General features: G+C 36.6%; 1 protein-coding gene across 1 annotated transcript in view; it reads left to right on the top strand.

Moving 5' to 3' along the window:
• The first annotated feature begins 227 nt into the window (after positions 1–227).
• LOC122790683 (LIM domain transcription factor LMO4-A) overlaps positions 228–20,488 on the top strand; it is a 139,497-nt gene continuing 119,236 nt past the window's right edge. The window contains exon 1 of the mRNA XM_044058218.1: positions 228–294. Coding sequence (XP_043914153.1) covers positions 243–294 — 52 coding nt within the window. The 5' untranslated portion in view covers positions 228–242. The remainder of the gene's footprint in view (positions 295–20,488) is intronic.

A 20,488-nucleotide genomic window follows, 5' to 3' on the forward strand; every position in this document is an offset into this window, starting at 1 on the left:
GTTGAATCTTCTTCATCTTTTACCTCTGGATTGTAGGCAATTTCTAAATTTGTCAACCTCTTTTTAAATATCAGTGCGATCTCTTTTAATAGTTCACACTGTAAACGGATTTGCATCAGTATTCATAAGCTGAAGTCTGAGAATTTTGCAACAACGTCTAACATTATTAAATGCTATTTTTTCACCACAGTTCAGAGAAACAAAAAAGAAGACAGAGCAAAACATTTTAGCAAAGTGCAAGGATGTCTTTGAAAATTAAGAACAGCTGGGAGAATATACCAGTGGTGATATCAGGTAGTCATGTATTCATTCACTTAATTTAATTATATTATTGTTTAAATGCTACTTTTCATGATTAAGAGTTCTAAACTGTGTAAATTGTCACATTATGTAAAATTCTACAAAAATTCACAGATTTCACCTTAATCTATATATTCTGACTGCAGACAGAATTCCAGTTAAATTGTATACCAGATACATTTGCTTTTGCTAAACTAAGGAATAGCGAAAATTGATTTAAACATCTGTACATTTCTCTGGCAATCTTAACGAACAAGCTAGTCTTTTCTTGCGTTTAGAAATGCTGTTGTAGAAATGTGTAAAATATGTTAGTATTAGAAAAGGAATTTACTAGAAAAGACATTTCAGACATGACACTGTGTTCAACTTCTGCCTGCAGAAAACATAAGAATCTCACTTCTACAAGTAAGTAGTATTCCCTTTAAGTGAACTGTCTCCAGCTATGAAGGGTTGGAGTCCCACAAAAAGCATGTTTACTATACATTTCTGGACACATCACTTAACCACAGCATTGTTCTCGACTCAACCATGAAAAGGTGATGTAATCTATGTCTACAAGGTCTTACCCACTTAGATTTATATGTGCCGATGTATGTATGTGCCAATATAATCCTAACAATGGACAAAGATAAAGTGGTGTTATCTGCTATAGAGTGTAGATTTGTTCTCTATAATTACTCTCTGGACATCAACCGTTTATTACTATTCTGTGCATGTATCTCCAACTACTTTCTGTTCATGTAAATAATCACCATAACTCAAGACTAATTCATATAACATGGAAAAAAATGCCCTATCTCTTTTTTCTCTCTCTCATTTTATATATTTATATATATATATATATATATATATTTATATATATATATATATATATATATATATATATATATATATATATATATATATATATATATATATATATACACATATATATGTATACACATACACACACACTTAAAGCTCTCGAAAACAACTGCACCCACATAAATAATACCTCTGGAAATTAAATCTACTAAAATTACAATGATAAAAAGTTAAAGAAATGAAACATGAAAAAAAACACATGCATGAGTCAAGCAGAAATCGCATTACTGGCAATCAGATCTAAACAATAGTAAAAACATCTACACTAAATAAAATGAAGTTAATAAAACATTAGTAAACTAAAATAATGGCACAAAATTGCACGATAGTATTACAGAAACATACTTAAATGTAGTATATAAGTTCAATACAAAACAACTCACAAGACAAACCCATTCACAAAACAATATGTATCTTTTAGAAATTCATGTTCAATAGACAAGTTTTGATGTTGCTGTATTATTTTGACATCAATCGGACCCAGTAATTCAATCTGGAAAATACAAATATAAACACAAACATACAAAATAATAATAATAATAATAATAATAATAATAAATACATGGAATATAGGCATCCTAATTTGTGACATCACCAGTCATCAAAAGCTCATTTCTCAAACCAGATTATCAAAAATCTGACGAATATGTCAAGGAGGCTGAGACCCCAGAATTAGCTATATAAACTCCAGGGGAGTGGGGGGCATCATATTTTTCATGAGATATGCATTTTATCTGTTTCTTACTTCAGAAGTCTTAATTATGTTGTTACTTTCACAAAACAGGTAAGGTGTGTGTTTATGATACAAAGAGAGAAAGGAGGGGAAGCAGTGAGAGAGACATAATCTAGTTAATTTCATTTTTTTTATATTAACCATGTGTAGAACAAATGCCACTAAGTCTCTATCTGATTTGTGCGCATACTTCTGTTCATTTGTGTTACAAAGCAAGGGCCTCTGTCTAAATGAGCATCCCCAAGAGAAGCCTATTGTTGATCAAACAGGCATGTACTTTAAATCAAACTAATAATGGGGTACTGACCTGTGCCTTGACAAATCATATTTCAGCTGAGAAGGACAATGCCACTGCTGAACAGCAAACATTAATGAGAAGGCATAAGTGAAGTTCCCAGCCCCCCCCTTCCCAAGCTTTCATTCATCTCCATTGTTGCCTTCACTAGCTCACGTGTTTTGGCATTTGATGTGTGGTGTGAAAAACGTACCCACTGTATCCCTATCCCCGCAGCTTCCATGCAACTCCTGAAAAACAAACTGTCAAATAAAAAACAGATAGTGTGGGACAGTGGCAGGAAGGCAGGCATAAAATACTGAGAACTTTCAGGAACTGACTAGAAGTCAGGAAGCCAGGAGAAAGATGTGTGTGTGTGTGTGTGTGTGTGTGTGTGTGTGTGTGTGTGTGTGTGTGTGTGTGTGTGTGTGTGTGTGTCTGTGTATTGGATTTATCAAAAGACATCAGTACAGTGCTTTTGAAGATGTTTTGTTATACTGAAGAACAAATGTTTAAGGTATGACTTCTTTTTCTGGTAGTGGCCTAGGTTTCCCTAAACATCTTTTACACCTGATTCCCTAATGATATCAGACTTTTTTTACTTCTGGTTTAAAGCAATAAAGTGTCCACACAGTTCATACCCACACTCAAGTTCTTGTCTGCAGTATACCCCTCATCAAGCTGTACATTAAATTAAAATATAAAACCCATTAGAGAATACTAAAAGCACTGTGGGAACAAAATAAATGTTAATACGTCCTTTCTCCACCATCGGATGGTAAGCTTTGTTTCTCTTTAAAAGAAATGTCACTAAACTCAAGCGGCTGAATTCACTTCTAAAGAAAACAAGCCGCAGAATTAAATTAAGGAAGCTTCAGCATGGAGAACGATGTCCTGAATGCAAAAGCATTGCTGATATCAAGTTATCTTCAGATAACATAAAAGATGCTGCTCACAGAGAGATTATCCAATTGGATTAAGTTATGAAAAATAGTAATTTCAAAACCAGGTTAGCTATTTTATCTAACACAGATCACATGTGCAGGCAGAGTTTGTTTGTATCAGAAACTTTTCTTTTTATGGTTTGAAGAAGCATTATACTACTGCAGTTGTTAGAGGATCTGATTCTGAACTGCACTTACTGTTGAGTAAGTGCAAGGCATATAACTACAAAAGTAATGCAGTCTTACAAGTTGTCTAATGTACTTCTGAATACTTAAGTACAGGAAATAGTAACTAAAACAAGTAAGTAAACAGCTAAATAAAAATGGTGGCATACACTTTAAGCATCAATGCTTACCTCAGAAATAGTAGCATACAATGGAGTTTGTTCATAGCAGTGCCTAGCAAAGAATAATACTTGCCATGCTCAACATTTATTTGAAGACCACATCCTCAGTGGTGTTGCCATGTTTTCAAAGTCACAGTTGTTGTTGTTGTGTCTTTCGACTTATCCCAGCTAGGGGTCGCCACAGCGGAACTCCGGTCCGCTAATGTTTGGTAGTGGATTTTTACGTGCCGAGTTACCAGCCGTGATGCACAACCTTCAACGAAGGCATGCCCATTCACACATGCCTCCACACAGAAGACGCTCTAGCTGAGAATCGAATGGGACAACGTCTTGCTGTGAGGCGACAACGCTACCGCAGCACCACAAAAAGTCATAGTGATGATTTCATATAATGATCAAATTTACGTTTTAGCAAGGTCTGAGCACAATCATAGACCACATGTTTAGAAAACTGTGTTTTGCAATGTTGCAGCCCAGGAAGAGATCTTTTAATACTTTTTAACAGTACTTCAATTGTTAAAAAGCCCAAATATTAACAAGGATTAGGGTAAAAGTAAGTCCCACTGAAGTGTGTAATACATTTGTTTCATCAGTGAGGACAGCTTAATGAGAACTGAATTCTTGCATCCTAAGATTTAACTGGGAGGTTAGAAACTTCGCTGGTGGACAGACACTAATACCAGAAGGATTATTCCACGTATAGAGGGCCAGCAACTGTGTTGCATTCCCTTTGACAGATATCTGAAACATATAATTGAGTACAATGCCACTTTTGGGATGTACCTTACCAGACACCTGCAGCAACTGGAAAGACCCCAAAAGTACCTCACCAAGAGGATCAAAGGGCTCAAACAGATGCCATATGCTGCCCGGTTAAAGAAACTCCAGCTCTATTCAGTGGCATACTGCCTGCTCAGAGGCGATCTGTGCCTGACGTATAAAGCCATGTCCAACCCGGAATTAATGGACATGCTGCACCTCAGAAAATCCAAATCCCATCCAGCTACGCGCTCGAGAGACTTGAACCTCAGCACTGAAATAAATAGGACATGCTGGAGGGACAGATTCATAACCCAGAGGCTCCCTTCACTCTGGAATAAAATCCCAGTCCAGGTTAGGCAGAGTCCCTCATTGACTCTCTTCAAGAAGCATCTTGATGAGTGGATGGGAGATTGTAGGTTTACCCCGGGTATCACTTCTGTGTCACTGTTAGACAGAGGCACAGTATACTAACCTCGAAAAAGGGCATAGCAAAATTAATTTAAAATGGGTGGCGAAAGCCAAACACACTCTGGCTAGGCTTATAAATGCCCTAGGGCAGATAGCCTAGTATGAACCTATGAATTATGGAAACTCTAAGTCACCTGAACAAGAATGTTATTGTAAAAAAAAAATCTGTCATTTGCAGTAGTTAAAAGAAGGAACCAGTGTGGCAGAGCAAAAGTAGAACTCAGTAGTTTAATAATGGGCAGCAAGAATATCTGGACATGTGCAGTGATACAACAAACACCTAGTGGCCACTCAGATCGGCTGCCTGTGAAAGTACTATAAAAGTGAGGAGCACCGGCCTGCTCCAGTAGCCCAGCAGATTAATGTCCTGCATACAGCCAGGTAAACCAAGTTCTGCACCAGTAGCCCAGCAGAATAACATCCTGAGTACAGTCAGGTAAACCGAGTTCTGCACCAGTAACCCAGCAGAATAACGTCCTAAATGCAGCCAGGTAAACCGAGTTCTGCACCAGTAGCACAACAGCACAACATCGTGAGTACAGCCAGGTAAACCGAGTTCTGCACCAGAAGCACAGCAGCACAATGTCCTGAGTACAGCCAGGTAAACCAAGTTCTGCACCAGTAGCCCAGCAGCATAATGTCCTGAGTACAGCCAGGTAAACCAAGTTTAATTAGTGTCTCAGGTGCATGATAACTTGAGCAGGGAAGATAGGCATGGCTTTCTCAGGGGGAGGGATGACAGTTCCCACCTGCTTTATGCTGATATTCTAATAAGAGGGCATCAGCTGGAGCAGCAGAGTCTGTCATGATACAGGGAGTTGGTACTGGGAATATGTGGACATGGCCACCCAATGTAGTGAATGAACTCTTGTTGGTGGAAGAGCATACATGCATAGAAGGGCAGAGGTAAACTTGATGTGATGTATGTGCACACATCATCACTAGTGATATGCATGTGTACACATCATTACTAGTGATGTGATGCATGTGAACACATCATCACTAGTGATGATGTGATGCATGTGAACACATCATCACTATTGATGTGATGCATGTAAACACATCGTCACAAGTGATGTGATGCATGTGCACACATCATCACTAGTGATATGATGCATGTGCACACATCATCACTAGTGGAAGGGACACACTTTTGAATTAACTTCAAAATATGAAACGTCATTGCTGGGATGTCCATGGACCCTCATGGCTGCCTGAATGATGTTCACTGCTCAAACAGCATAATTTCTGATCAAGCAGATCTGTGTCAGCAGGCACGGGGGGCAAAATCATACAAAAAAGTAAGGAGAACTTCTTCAGAACAATAAAATAACAGCACATGACAGAACATTATATTATCACTTGCTTGTGAATGTCCTAGCTATAGCACTGAACCAGGGAATGGGGCAAACTTCGGTTGTCTTGTCCATATTACTAATGAGAAAATAAAAACCAACACTGATTAATAAGTGAGTCTCTGTACTAATCCTCATGATGGCATAATGATTCAGACGGACTACACAGACTAAAAGATCCATGCTTGTCTCCTTAAACAGGAGTGAACGCAGATCATAGTGACAAAGGCTCAGTGCATGCATAAAGCCAATGTTTATTGTATGGTCTCCTTAAACAGGAGTGAACGAGATCATAGTGACAAAGGCTCAGTGCATGCATAAAGCCAATGTTTATTGTATGGTCTCCTTAAACAGGAGTGAACGCAGATCATAGTGACAAAGGCTCAGTGCATGCATAAAGCCAATGTTTATTGTATGGTCTCCTTAAACAGGAGTGAACGCAGATCATAGTGACAAAGGCTCAGTGCATGCATAAAGCCAATGTTTATTGTATGGTCTCCTTAAACAGGAGTGAACGAGATCATAGTGACAAAGGCTCAGTGCATGCATAAAGCCAATGTTTATTGTATGTTACCCTGGACTGATGCATTTCAAATGTCTGGCCACAACCTCACATCTACTTGTTTGCAGCAATGCACCTTGTCAGTGACGAGACATTTGTCACACAATGCTTTTGAGGAAATACTACATGTTTGCATGCTGAACAGGATGACTGACATTTGTTGACAACAATACTGCAGTTTTGAAGTTCAATGTTCAGCAGTTTACTTGCCCACCCTAACTTACTTTAAGTAATTACCAGTGCATCAGGTTTTATTAGCCAACCCACCCACATCATCTGTGAAGTTATGTTTTGGGCTGTTCCAGAAGGTAGGATTCTCATTTAATACTAGTATGTTAGCTAATCATCTTTACTCCAACAAATATGAAGCAGTTTGAAGATAAGTTAAGGATTTGTTATTATTGCTCCTGGTGACGTATTGTGCGCGAAACATAAAATAACCAGTTCTACACCAGATAAACCAGAACTGCTGAAGTCATCCAGGAAATTCAGGTCATTATCTTAGCTAAAGTGATGCTAAAAATAGTAGTAAATAGTTTAACTTGAAAAGCTGTGAAGTTTAATTACTTAGCTGTACAAAGTAAGAGAGGTCTGACAGGAGTTAAACTATAATAAATAAATAATAATCTACAGGCAAGATTTTTAGCTGGATTATGAAGTGAAAAGCAACTGGCAGTAGATTAGGAATACAAAACAACAGTAAAGCTTCTCTGTTTATAACTTTTTTTTTTGGCAAATCACTTAATGGTGAAGAATGACTCAAGTATTGGCTCTTTTTATGTGTTTTGCCACAGCACTGTTCTTCAAAATGGTGAAATCTTGGAAGTAGCTGACCTGGACCTGCTAACACAATGTCTGCACTTATAAGGATGCACTCATTAAACAACGACATGAGACTGCATTGTGTGAGGTACAGATGGTCTCCTAGTCAGTAATTACTGTTATTTAAAATTCCTTTCTGAGTATTACTTACTGACAGACTGCAAAGCTTAAAAATTAGAACTGCATAAAAATGATCAGTCTGGGAAAAGGGCTTTTAATACATTAAAATACTAAAATACACGACCTTTGTGACACTGTGAGGAAATTAATAAAAAAATTTAACATTTCCAGACTGTCACTAAAAACATTTTTCCCCATTTAGTTGGTACATTTATCCCATCAATCTCAGGTTTGCAAAGTACAGAGAGGACAAAAAGATATAGTAACTGAAGGTAGGGTCACTTAGTGCAGTGTGGTCTCTAGGGAAAGTCCCAGCATGAGACACAGCGAAGTTTGCAATAAAGGGGATCTGGCCAAAGTACGATAGTAGGGAATGTGCAATAGTGACATGACTCCTAGTGGGCAATTACAATGAGAGAAATAAACAGGACACAGACTGGTGTTAAAGTATCAGTGGTGCAAGAGGAAGCACGCATGCCTTTGGTCCTGGATGAACAGAAGGCTGTGGGTTCTATTCTCACTCTAGATGAGTGGATTGTTGACACCATAGTGCAGCACTGGGAATGGCACACTCCTAAGTGTGCCATCCTTCAGATGAGATGTTAGATAGAGGTCCCATGTGCTTGAGTTGGTTGTAGCTCAGATGGCTGTGAAAAATCCCATAGTACTTATTGAAAAGCATAGAGAAAGTTCCCAGATACCTTGGGGAAATTTCTCCTTGTAGTAGAAATACCACATCTGGTCTTCTCTGAAAACAACCCACTAGCCCAGTGGGATTTACCTAGTCAACGAAGGATAAATAACATTAATAAAGACGTCAGTGACTACTAAAACCACATGACTAGGTAAACCTATTGAAAGAAACATAGCACAGTGCATGGGGGTGGGGGGATTGGGGACAGGCACTGTAGAGCTTTGTAGATCTGCATAATATGGGTCCCTATCAGTTGATCACTTTTTCAGAAACCCGATCTCCGTATGGTCAAGACCATATGATCAAGTTTTTGAAAGCTCAAAGCTTTTGAATGGAGATCGCAGTACAGTGAGGATCAGGAAATTTACTGTTTTCCTCACTGTAGTGCGATGTTGGTGTGGGGGGTGCAGGGGTGCTTGCCCCTGCAAAAATGTAAAAAAAAGTAGATTTTTGTTGGAGGGGGTTGGTTGTTTGTTTTTTTTTTTTTTTTGAGTTTTCGGAAACTTGATCATATGGTATCTTTGATATTTTTTTTGAGTTTCCAAAACGTCAGTGATCTAACATGACCCCATCTTAAGGCATGTAAAAGACTTAAAGTGATTAAATGGTTAGAAAATTCAGAATGGCTACAGCCTATTAAAAATGAAGGATAAAAAATCATTGATGAGTCAAAGCTAAAAGGAGGATCAATACAGGTGTTATGCTAAATGTTATCTTTGTGGCTACAAGGCCCATGGATAGTAATAGGAGCATTATTGTAGGAAATAAAAATACGGTTTGTGTCTGAGAAATGGCAAATAGCATAATCAGGAGTCAGGCATTGTGTAGGGATGCATAAATCATATGTAAGTGCTGAGAGTGTTAGCCGGTAAGTTATGAGGCTACCTCTCACACATCCAACACATGTTTCATTGCCTTCATGTTTACAGTAGTTCCAATAATTGGGATTTCTGCAAGGATTTCTGCAAACTGGTTGAAATTTGGTTCTGTGTGGTGCGCACTGTAAATGAGAAAAAAAGTTTTTTCAAGCATGGGAAATTCTGATAGCTGTTAGTTAATGCAAGGCCTGAAGAAATTTATGATACGTTCTGGATCTCATAGACGCAAAATGCTGGACTTACATTACATTTTCTTACACTACCTTAATGGCAGAAGTGACACAAAGACACAAAACACTAAACTTAAATTACATTTCATTACACTATCGTAATGACAGAAGTGACAATCGGCCTGTTTAATCTGTCCTTTAAGTTCATTTAGCCTTCTGCATTCCTTCTCTCCCTACATTCCACTCCACCCTTTTTCTACCTGCTCCGTGTCCTTCATGGATTCCCTCTCCAAAATCTATTCTAATAGTTTATTAAATTATTACACAACCCTCTCTGTGAAGAATACATTCCGAGATTCCGATGGTGGTTAGTGTTGCATTCTTGTACTGCATCCTCCCCTTCTGTCCTTCTTGTTCTAGATTACTTCTACCTGATATGATCCTGTGCACCAGTACCATACATCTTCTGTCTCTTCTGGTATCTAGAAACAAGAGCTGTAAGTCCTCTAGTTTATGTTCAGAGCCTTCCTGTCCAATCCATGCACTCTCTGCTGACTTTCTTTTAGACTTCATATAGCAGCTTTCTCCTTCTTTCCTCCTATGGCTGCATGCAGTATTTAAACTGCAGTTTGTCGAGTGCAATGTGGGGTGAATGTGGAGTGAATGCAATTATCCTGAACATGAACCACAGAGAGAAGACCAGCAGCGACAGTGGCGGAACAACAAAAGAACTAAATGGTACTGACTTTTATAAAACAACTACAGACTTGATTATTCATTTGTCAGGACATATTTTGAATGACAATTTGTATACTGCTTTAAACTGTGGTTTGAAATTTGTGCCCACATCCTGCCGAAGTTGTATCAATGTGAAACTGAACTGTTTAAATTAGTCCATAAACTTCATTTGTGGTATTATTTTAATGTTTATCCGAATGAACAAAGTGAACCTACAGATTGTGCAAACATGTATAATATAGTTGTGAGTAGTAGTAATGAGAAAGCCTTGGTAAATGATGAATCATTTGAATCTTTTATTTCATGTAATAGTGAAGTTAATACTTATTGTCTCATAGATACTTCAGATGTAAAAGTACAGGTACATTTATTCCACCATTTATTCATGAAGGAATTAAGAAATTCCAGTCTGTTGTGGAATTTGAAGTGGAATTGTTATTTAAAATGTTCAAATGGAAAAATATTGAATATAATTGGACTAAAAATGAATGGTTGGCTTTAATGGAGTTTACTAAACAAAATTAACTTGTGATTAAACCTGCTGACAAAGGAAACAAGATAGTGGAAATGCACTGCTCTCAATATCTGAAGATGTGTTATGATTTATTAGAAGATAGTCAAGTCTATGAGTTAGCAAATGAAGCAGAGGTTGAAGAGGCAAAAAATAATTATATGCATCTGATAAATAAAGGTTTAAGATTAGGTTATTGGACTGAGCAGGATGTTGAAAATAAGCTGTCATGTGAAGATTCAGAAATAACATATTTTTATTGTCTGCCCAAGGTCCATAAAAATCTATTTGATTTACCAGGGAGACCAATTGTCTCGGCAGGAAATGATTTCCTACATAATGTGGGGACAGTTTTGCATAAATGTTTATTAAAATAAGTTATTTGCATCCCTTCCTATATTAAAGATTCATTTGATTTTTTAGATAAAATCGAGAATATTAGATGGAAAAATAAAATGTACTGGGTGACTTTAGATGTCAAGAGTTTATATACAAATATTAGGCATGAGTTTGGTATGGAGGCCCTTAGGCTGTATTTAGGAGCTAGTCCATTAGCACATTATGTGATGAAATTAGTAAAATTTAGCTTGGAAAATATATATTTTTTTGTTTTGAGGATAGAGTTTACCATCAATTACAGGGTACAGCAATGGGCTCCCCATTTGCACCTATGTATGTGAATTTGTTCATGGGGATGTTTGAAACAGAGTATATTTATACTAATGGATTTTTTAAAAGATATGTGAAAATATATTATAGGTTTATAGATTATTTGGTATTTTTATGTGAAGGGGGTGCTGAATTTTTACAACAATTTGTGGAAGAGATACAGCAGAATACATTTTATATCAAATTTGACGGTTTACAATATGGAGATAAAATACTTTTTTTAGACATAATGCTAGAAGGGAGACCAGTGAGGGGTGTCAGTACTAGTTTACATAGAAAACTTAATGAAGTTAATCAGTTTTTTGGGGGTACTAGTTGTCACCTTATGCACACCATAGAAGAATTGCCTTATGGGAAATTCTTGAGAATTTTCAGATTGTGCAATGATGGTGATAATTTTGAAGAAGAGTTATTACGCACTGCTGCAATGTTTAGAGAAAAGAAATATGATACACAGATTATAGAGAGAAGTGTATATCAAGTATGAAATAAAATGTATGTTGAAGGAAAGAGTACAAAAAATGGGGTTAATATATATAATAAAAATAAGAATCTGAATGAAAATTTTTTTTGTGGTTATGATGTATAATATTTTAAGTGGGAATATAAGGCAGGTGATATCACATTATTGGGATTTTTTGACAAGGTATAATGAGTTACATGGGATAGTAAACAAACATCCTGTTTTTTTCATATAGGAGAGGGAGGAATTTAAAAGATATGGTAGTGCATACGAAGTTTCAAAGACCGAATAATATGTTAGCACATCAATCCAAGAAAGAATGTTCCCCAGTAGGCAAACAGTCCCCATTGTAAAATTTAGGCAAAACAGCAATGGTAAACTGAAGCACGACTTGTATCACCATTCAGTAAAATAAAATCACATTTATTTTCAAGTAGGTAAGTGCTTTCACCACAAAATGTGGATTCATCAGACCATTTACAAGTAAAAGTGCATAAACTGCCACACATTTCCATTTATACATAACACCTCCCCCTAATTAAATTCAAATATCTGTTGTAGAAAATCAATTCAGCACAAAATGCCCCCTAGTTGCTTGACATCATAAACAGATTAAAACAGTAACAAATTAAGTATTTAGTTGCTGATACATAAATAAAATCCACATTATAATACTCAAAACTCATCATATAATAAAATTGTATGTACGCTCCGCTTTAAAATATATGCATATCTCATTCTTAGCAGCATAAATTGTATTGTGCATCTATAGATCAACTAGCTATCTAGTTGCTTTTGTTATATATAGATTGTCACACAATAATAAGTTTATACCATCGTGACATAACATTTCCTACTTGGTATAACTGATTATATGGTCAAGCACTTGCTCGACTCATTCAAATCAGTGCATCATTACTTACACATTCATGGATCAAGTCATATTGCACACATTTAAATATCCCTCCAAGTCTATCCTGTGGTGTAGCTATGTCCTTTCAAATGAAAGATATAGTACCATCAAACATGTTATAACATAATCATTCAGCTTACAACCCTTGTAGGCTGTCAAAAATCAATCACAAAGTGATTTCTATTTTGCATCGTTCAAATAAACAGTTTATTGTACCTTCTTAAACATAGATGAATGACGAGCCTATTTATCTATATATCCATAGTAGGTTCCAGAATGCAGTTAAATATGCACTTATCAAGTTTACTTTTGCAATAAACCCCCTTTTTTAGTGTGAATTATGTTAAGCACTCATTCTACTATTTACTTTGCAAAAGCACTCCTAATCATGACGTCATCACGCCATGCCTACATTCCTTCAAAACATAGCCGTCTGAATAATTCACTGTTCGGCTACTTGCAAAGTGCATTTCCTATAACATAAAGACTATGTAGCATCAGATTTACCTAATACTAAGTCCTCATGTATAAATATATACATATATATATATATATATATATATATATATATACATTATATATACTTTAAGAAATCTTTTCACAAACATGAGCAGTTCTATTATATATTCGGCATATATGGTATTATGTAAAAAATCAATACAATTTTTCATACCATGCCCATGTAAGTATATTATTGTACATCCATCAAATTGCTACTAATATTGGCATCAATCTGCATCTTCAAACTAATTTTATCTAGCAGATACTTATATAAATAGTAGTAAAGAATGACAGATCATAGACAATAAATGCATTTCTAAAAACTAAACTGCACTTCATATGGAAATATTTATAGCTAGCCAAAAAATCATTTATCATTTGAGCTACATATTCTAAGCTGTAAGACATGTTCTAAATATATATGGTATCATAATCAATACCACAGCATATCTGTTGTTATATATAAACCACAGAGTGCATGTCATAGTATATAGCCAGATATTGTTAAAATGTTTTATATATATATATATATATATATATATATATATATATATATATATATATATATGTGTGTGTGTGTGTGTGTGTGCACTTCTAACCCAAGCGATATGAAATAGCCTTAACATACATAACCAACCATTAATTCCTGTTGCGTGTATGTTCATATAAAACTGACCATATAATTGCATAAACAGATTCACTTATATGCATACTTCTACACATATTACTAAATATGTCTTGGTCCAGGTAAAATGTAGGACCAATTTCATGTTAGTATATTGTAGTTTAGAAAGTAGATGTATAATATTCTTCCTATACTACCTAATGTATATGTGTACATCACTATTTGTGAGGTAACCCCCTCGCTTCCAATACACTCCTCATAGATATCTTACCATTAAGGCCCAGCCCTTTTTCAGCTTGAAGTTTTAAAATCCATCTAAGTTCACTCTTTTCTGTAAGATTTATAATATTCCCCATCCTATTTCCAGGACTAACCTGTTCTAGGCCTATAAATTTGAAATTGTGGTTTACAATACTCATTTCATTATATTTGGACAATGCACTAAAGGGGTCCCTATTCTTTCTACTACTGGTATGTTCCCTCATATGCTCCTTGAGTGTTCTATTAGTTTTGCCCACACAGAATCTTAAGCAGCAGTCACATTGTGCCAAGTATATTATATTCCTACTATTATAATCCATCAGGTTATACATTTTATATACTACTTATGTTTCAGGATGTACAAACTGAATAGTTTGTTTAATAAATTGGCACATATTGCAGTGACCGCACTTCCTAGCACCTGTCATTGTCAAACCAGATGTATTTATTATTTCTTTTGGATAACACAGCATCCTTTTAAGATTTTTTTCTATTCTTAAAGCAGAAGTTGGGTTCTTCTCCCACCACAGCTTTAATTTTATTATCAGTCATTAACAGTGGCCAATGTTTATAGAACACATTCTTAACTCTACTAATGTCACTGGTGTATGGTATCACGATTTTAACCAAATTCACTTTATTATGGATTGTTGTTACATTCTCCATTTGTAAGGCTATATTGGGACTTTAAGAAAAATAAGGTTTAGCTCTACTGTCTCTCATTGTTCTAACTTCTTGTAAAACTGGTACTACTTCTGTATCTTGGTATCCCCTTTTATATAATTTTTTCTCTAGTTGAACAAGACCTTCAGTAAACACATTATCCTGATTACTCAAACGCGATACATGCATCCCTTTTCCTTTCACTATATTACTAAATGTTTTCCTTGGGTGCATGCTAGACCTGTACAAAAGTATGTTAGTATAACAGTCTTTGCGATATATCTTAGTCTCAAACAACCCTTGTGCATTTATTGAAACAAAAACATCCAGGAATGCTATCCCCTTTGTAGAATATTTCAGTTCAAACTTCAGAAAGTTTGTTGAATTTTCTATTACTTCTACAAAAGTTATAAGTAGTGAGAGGGGACCTACCCATACAAGAAAAATATCGTCCACAAAATGACGATAGAAACTCTCATATTTTTGTATAGCTCAAGTGGAAACATACATTCCATCTCCCACTGCCTGAATGATGTTCACTGCTCAGACAGCATAATGTCTGATCAAGGAGAGCTGTGTCAGCAGGCACGGGGGGCCAAAAATCATACAAAAAAGTAAGGACAGCTGCTTCAGAACAGTAAATTACAAGCACATGACAGAACATTATATTATCACTTGCTTGTGAATGTCCTAGCTATAGCACTGAACCAGGGAATGGGGCAAACTTCGGTTGTCTTGTCCATATTACTAATGAGAAAAGAAAAACCAACACTGATTAATAAGTGAGTCTCTAGACTAATCCTCATGATGGCATAATGATTCAGATGGACTACACAGACTAAAAGATCCATGCTTGTCTCCTTAAACAGGAGTGAACGCAGATCATAGTGACAAAGGCTCAGTGCATGCATAAAGCCAATGTTTATTGTATGGTCTCCTTAAACAGGAGTGAACGCAGATCATAGTGACAAAGGCTCAGTGCATGCATAAAGCCAATGTTTATTGTATGGTCTCCTTAAACAGGAGTGAACGCAGATCATAGTGACAAAGGCTCAGTGCATGCATAAAGCCAATGTTTATTGTATGGTCTCCTTAAACAGGAGTGAACGCAGATCATAGTGACAAAGGCTCAGTGCATGCATAAAGCCAATGTTTATTGTATGGTCTCCTTAAACAGGAGTGAACGCAGATCATAGTGACAAAGGCTCAGTGCATGCATAAAGCCAATGTTTATTGTATGGTCTCCTTAAACAGGAGTGAACGCAGATCATAGTGACAAAGGCTCAGTGCATGCATAAAGCCAATGTTTATTGTATGGTCTCCTTAAACAGGAGTGAACGCAGATCATAGTGACAAAGGCTCAGTGCATGCATAAAGCCAATGTTTATTGTATGGTCTCCTTAAACAGGAGTGAACGCAGATCATAGTGACAAAGGCTCAGTGCATGCATAAAGCCAATGTTTATTGTATGTTACCCTGGACTGATGCATTTCAAATGTCTGGCCACAACCTCACATCTACTTGTTTGCAGCAATGCACCTTGTCAGTGATGAGACATTTGTCACACAATGCTTTTGAGGAAATACTACATGTTTGCATGCTGAACAGGATGACTGACATTTGTTGACAACAATACTGCAGTTTTGAAGTGCAATGTTCAGCAGTTTACTTGCCCACCCTAACTTACTTTAAGTAATTACCAGTGCATCAGGTTTTATTAGCCAACCTGCCACCATCATCTGTGATGTTATGTTTTGGGCTGTTCCAGAAGTTAGGATTCCCTTTTAATACTAGTATATTAGCTCATCAACAAATACGAAGCAGTTTGAAGATCAGTTAAGGATTTGTTATTATTGCTGCTGTTGACGTTATGGTGTGCACTAAACATGAAATAACCAGTTCTACACCAGATAAACCAGAACTGCTGAAGTCATCCAGGGAATTCAGGTCATTATCTTAGCTGAAGTGATGCTAAAAATAGTAAATAGTTTAACTTGAAAAGCTGTGAAGTTTAATTACTTAGCTGTACAAAATAAGAGCGGTCTGACAGGAGTTAAACTATAATAAATAAATAATAATCTACAGGCAAGATTTTTAGCTGGATTATGAAGTGAAAAGCAACTGGCAGTAGAAGATTAGGAATACAAAACAGCAGTAAAGCTTCTCTGTTTATAACTTTTTTTGGCAAATCATTTAATGATGAAGAGTGACTCAGGTTTTGGCTCTTTTTATGTGTTGTGCCACAGCACTGTTCTTCAAAATGGTGAAATCTTGGAAGTAGCTGACCTGGACCTGCTAACACAATGTCTGCACTTATGAGGATCCACTCATTAAACGACGACATAAGACTACATAGTGTGAGGTACAAAGGGTCTCCTAGTCAGTAATTACTGTTATTTAAAATTCCTTTTTAGGTATTACTTACTGACAGACTGCAAAGCTTAAAAATTAGAACTGCGTAAAAATTATCTGTCTGGGAAAAGGGCTTTTAATACATTAAAATACTAAAATACACTTGACCTTTGTGACACTGTGAGGAAGTTAATAAAAAAAATGTAAAATTTCCAGACTGTCACTAAAATCATTTTTCCACATTTAGTTGGTACGTTTATCCCATCAATCTCAGGTTTGCAAAGTACAGAGAGGACAAAACGATATAGTAACTGAAGATAGGGTCACTTAGTGCAGTGTGGTCTCTAGGGGAAAGTCCCAGCATGAGACACAGCGAAGTTTGCAATAAAGGGGATCTGGCCAAAGTATGATAGTAGGGAATGAGCAATAGTGACATGACTCCTAGTGGGCAATTACAATGAGACAAATAAAGAGGACACAGACTGCTGTTACAATGTCAGTGGTGCAAGAGGAAGCACGCATGCCTTTGGTCCTGGATGAACAGAAGGCTGTGGGTTCTATTCTCACTCTAGATGAGTGGATTGTTGACACCATAGTGCAGCACTGGGAATGGCACACTCCTAAGTGTGCCATCCTTCAGATGAGATGTTAGATAGAGGTCCCATGTGCTTGAGTTGGTTGTAGCTCAGATGGCTGTGAAAAATCCCATAGTACTTATTGAAAAGCATAGAGAAAGTTCCCAGATACCTTGGGGAAATTTCTCCTTGTAGTAGAAATACCACATCTGGTCTTCTCTGAAAACAACCCACTAGCCCAGTGGGATTTACCTAGTCAATGAAGGATAAATAACATTAATAAAGAAGTCAGTGACTACTAAAACCATATGACTAGGTAAACCTATTGAAAGAAACACAGCACAGTGCATGGGGGTGGGGGATTGGGGACAGGCACTGTAGAGCTTTGTAGATCTGCATAATATGGGTCCCTATCAGTTAATCACATTTTCAGAAACTCAACCTCCATATTGTCAAGACCATATGATCGAGTTTTTGAAAGCTCAAAGCTTTTGAATGGAGATCGCAGTACAGTGAGGATCAGGAATTTTCCTCACTGTAGTGCGAGGTTGGAGTTGGGGGTGTGGGGGGTGCCAGGGTGCTTGCCCTTGCAAAAATGTAAAAAAAGGTAGATTTTTGTTGGAGGGGGTTGTTATTTTTTTTTTTTTTTTTTTTTTTTTGATGTTTGAGTTTTTGGAAACTTGATCATATGGTGTCTTTGATATTTTTTTTGAGTTTCCGAAACAGCCTATTAAAAATGAAGGATAAAAAATCATTGATGAGTCAAAGCTAAAAGGAGGATCAATATATGTGTTATGCTAAATGTTATCTTTGTGGCTGCAAGGCCCATGGATAGTAATAGGAGCACTATTGTAGGAAATAAAAATATGGTTTGTGTCTGAGAAATGGCAAATAGCATAATCAGGAGTCAGACACTGTGTAGGGATGCATAAATCATATGTAAGTGCTGAGAGTGTTAGCCGGTAAGTTATGAGGCTACCTCTCACACATCCAACACATGTTTCATTGCCTTCATGTTTACAGTAGTTCCAATAATTGGGATTTCTGCAAGCATTTCTGAAAACTGGTTGAAATTTGGTTCTGTGTGGTGCGCACTGTAAATGAGAAAAAAAGTTTTTTCAAGCATGGGAAATTCTGATAGCTGTTAGTTAATGCAAGGCCTGAAGAAATTTATGTTATGTTCTGGATCTCATAGACGCAAAATGCTAAACTTACATTACATTTTCTTACACTACCTTAATGGCAGAAGTGACACACAGACACAAAACACTAAACTTAAATTACATTTCATTACACTATCGTAATGACAGAAGTGACAATCGGCCTGTTTAATCTCCTTTAAGTTCATTTAGCCTTCTACATTCCTTCAATTCAGTAAACAAAAATCTTGTTTTTTCATGTAAGAGAGGGAGGAATTTAAAAGATATGGTAGTACGTACAAAGTTTGAAAGACCGATTAATATGTTAGCACATCAGTTGCACAATCATGGACAATGCCCTGTGGTAGATGTATATGGTGCAAATATATAGTAAAAACATTTTTAAAATTAATAATGTTTATTTAAATGTTATGGGTGAATATAATTGCTTAACAGAGGGGGTAGTGTATGCAATAAGATGTAGTTGTAACTTGTTTTATATAGGACAGACAACGAGATTGTTTAAAATGGAACTGTTAGAACATCTGAGGGACATCAGGGCAGGAAAAATGGAGAGCCCCTTAGCTCAACATTTTAAAGTTAATCATAATGGTGATCCTGAAGGTCTTACAACAACTATTTTGGAACAGATACAAGGGGGTTGCAGTAAAAGTGATATTAGAAAAAAACTGTTGTATAAAGAAACAGTATCTATTTTAAAATCTAGGACCCTGATACCTCAGGGATTGAACACAGATTATTGTTGGAAGAGTATTATTTGCTGTTGTTACTTTAAGGCTGGAAATGGAACGTAATAATGTTTAAGTGATTAGTTAATTGTTTAATTAGTGAAGTGACTGCTGTTGTATATAAAACAAGGTTCTTGCATTTGTATTTTACTCCTTGAAGGCTGTGTAAAACCAAGGCTCTAGAGGGCAGAATCTGCAATAAAAACCTTTTATTGGCTGTATCATGGTGCTTTTTGGTGTTGTGCATAGTACTTCAAAACCAGTGTTGAACAGCTGTAAGTCCTCTAGTTTATGTTCAGAGCCTTCCTGCCCAATCCATGCACTCTCTGCTGACTTTCTTTTAGACTTCATATAGCAGCTTTCTCCTTCTTTCCTCCTCTAGCTGCATGCAGTATTTAAACTGCAGTTTGTCCAGTGCAATGTGGGGTGAATGTGGAGCGAATGCATTACCACTTTGTTTTTTAAGTCTATTCCCATGTCAGTGCACCTCATCTTTTTGTTTGCTGCTTATAGGTTAATAGATTGGTGCAAGGCTATCTGCCCTCATGGGTCATTTTAACACTTGCCAATTTCCCTTAAGGTGAGAATCAAACCATGCACCTTGTGTCTGTGAAGTAAATACCTTAAGCATTAAGCCAACCACCTGCTGCCACTGCTCTTGTCCTTTACTTCTGATAGTCCAGCCCAAGTGTTGTCATCATCTGCAGACTCGTTTATTACTCTGCTGACATCAGTTCCACTCCCCAGCTGATCCTTCACACCAGGGTTGGTATAAGCTATGTTCAGTGCTTTACATTTGTTTGCATTAAACCTAAGCTGACACTTTCCTGCCCACTCTTCTTTCCTTGGATAGTACCTTCTCCAAATTCACTACAGAAAGTGCTTACTGCCAGATCTTTTCATTAAACTAAACACTAAATCATCCTAAGACATGAATGACTTGATTGAAACCCTGTGTTTAAATTAAAAGTCATTTCAAGTCCCCACCTTTATTTACTTACTTACTTCCAAAATGACTCTCCTTCTGTCCCTTCTA

This window comes from Protopterus annectens, chromosome 16.part0 (assembly GCF_019279795.1).
Source record: "Protopterus annectens isolate FY-2018-M chromosome 16.part0, PAN1.0, whole genome shotgun sequence".
Taxonomy (NCBI): domain Eukaryota; kingdom Metazoa; phylum Chordata; order Ceratodontiformes; family Protopteridae; genus Protopterus; species Protopterus annectens.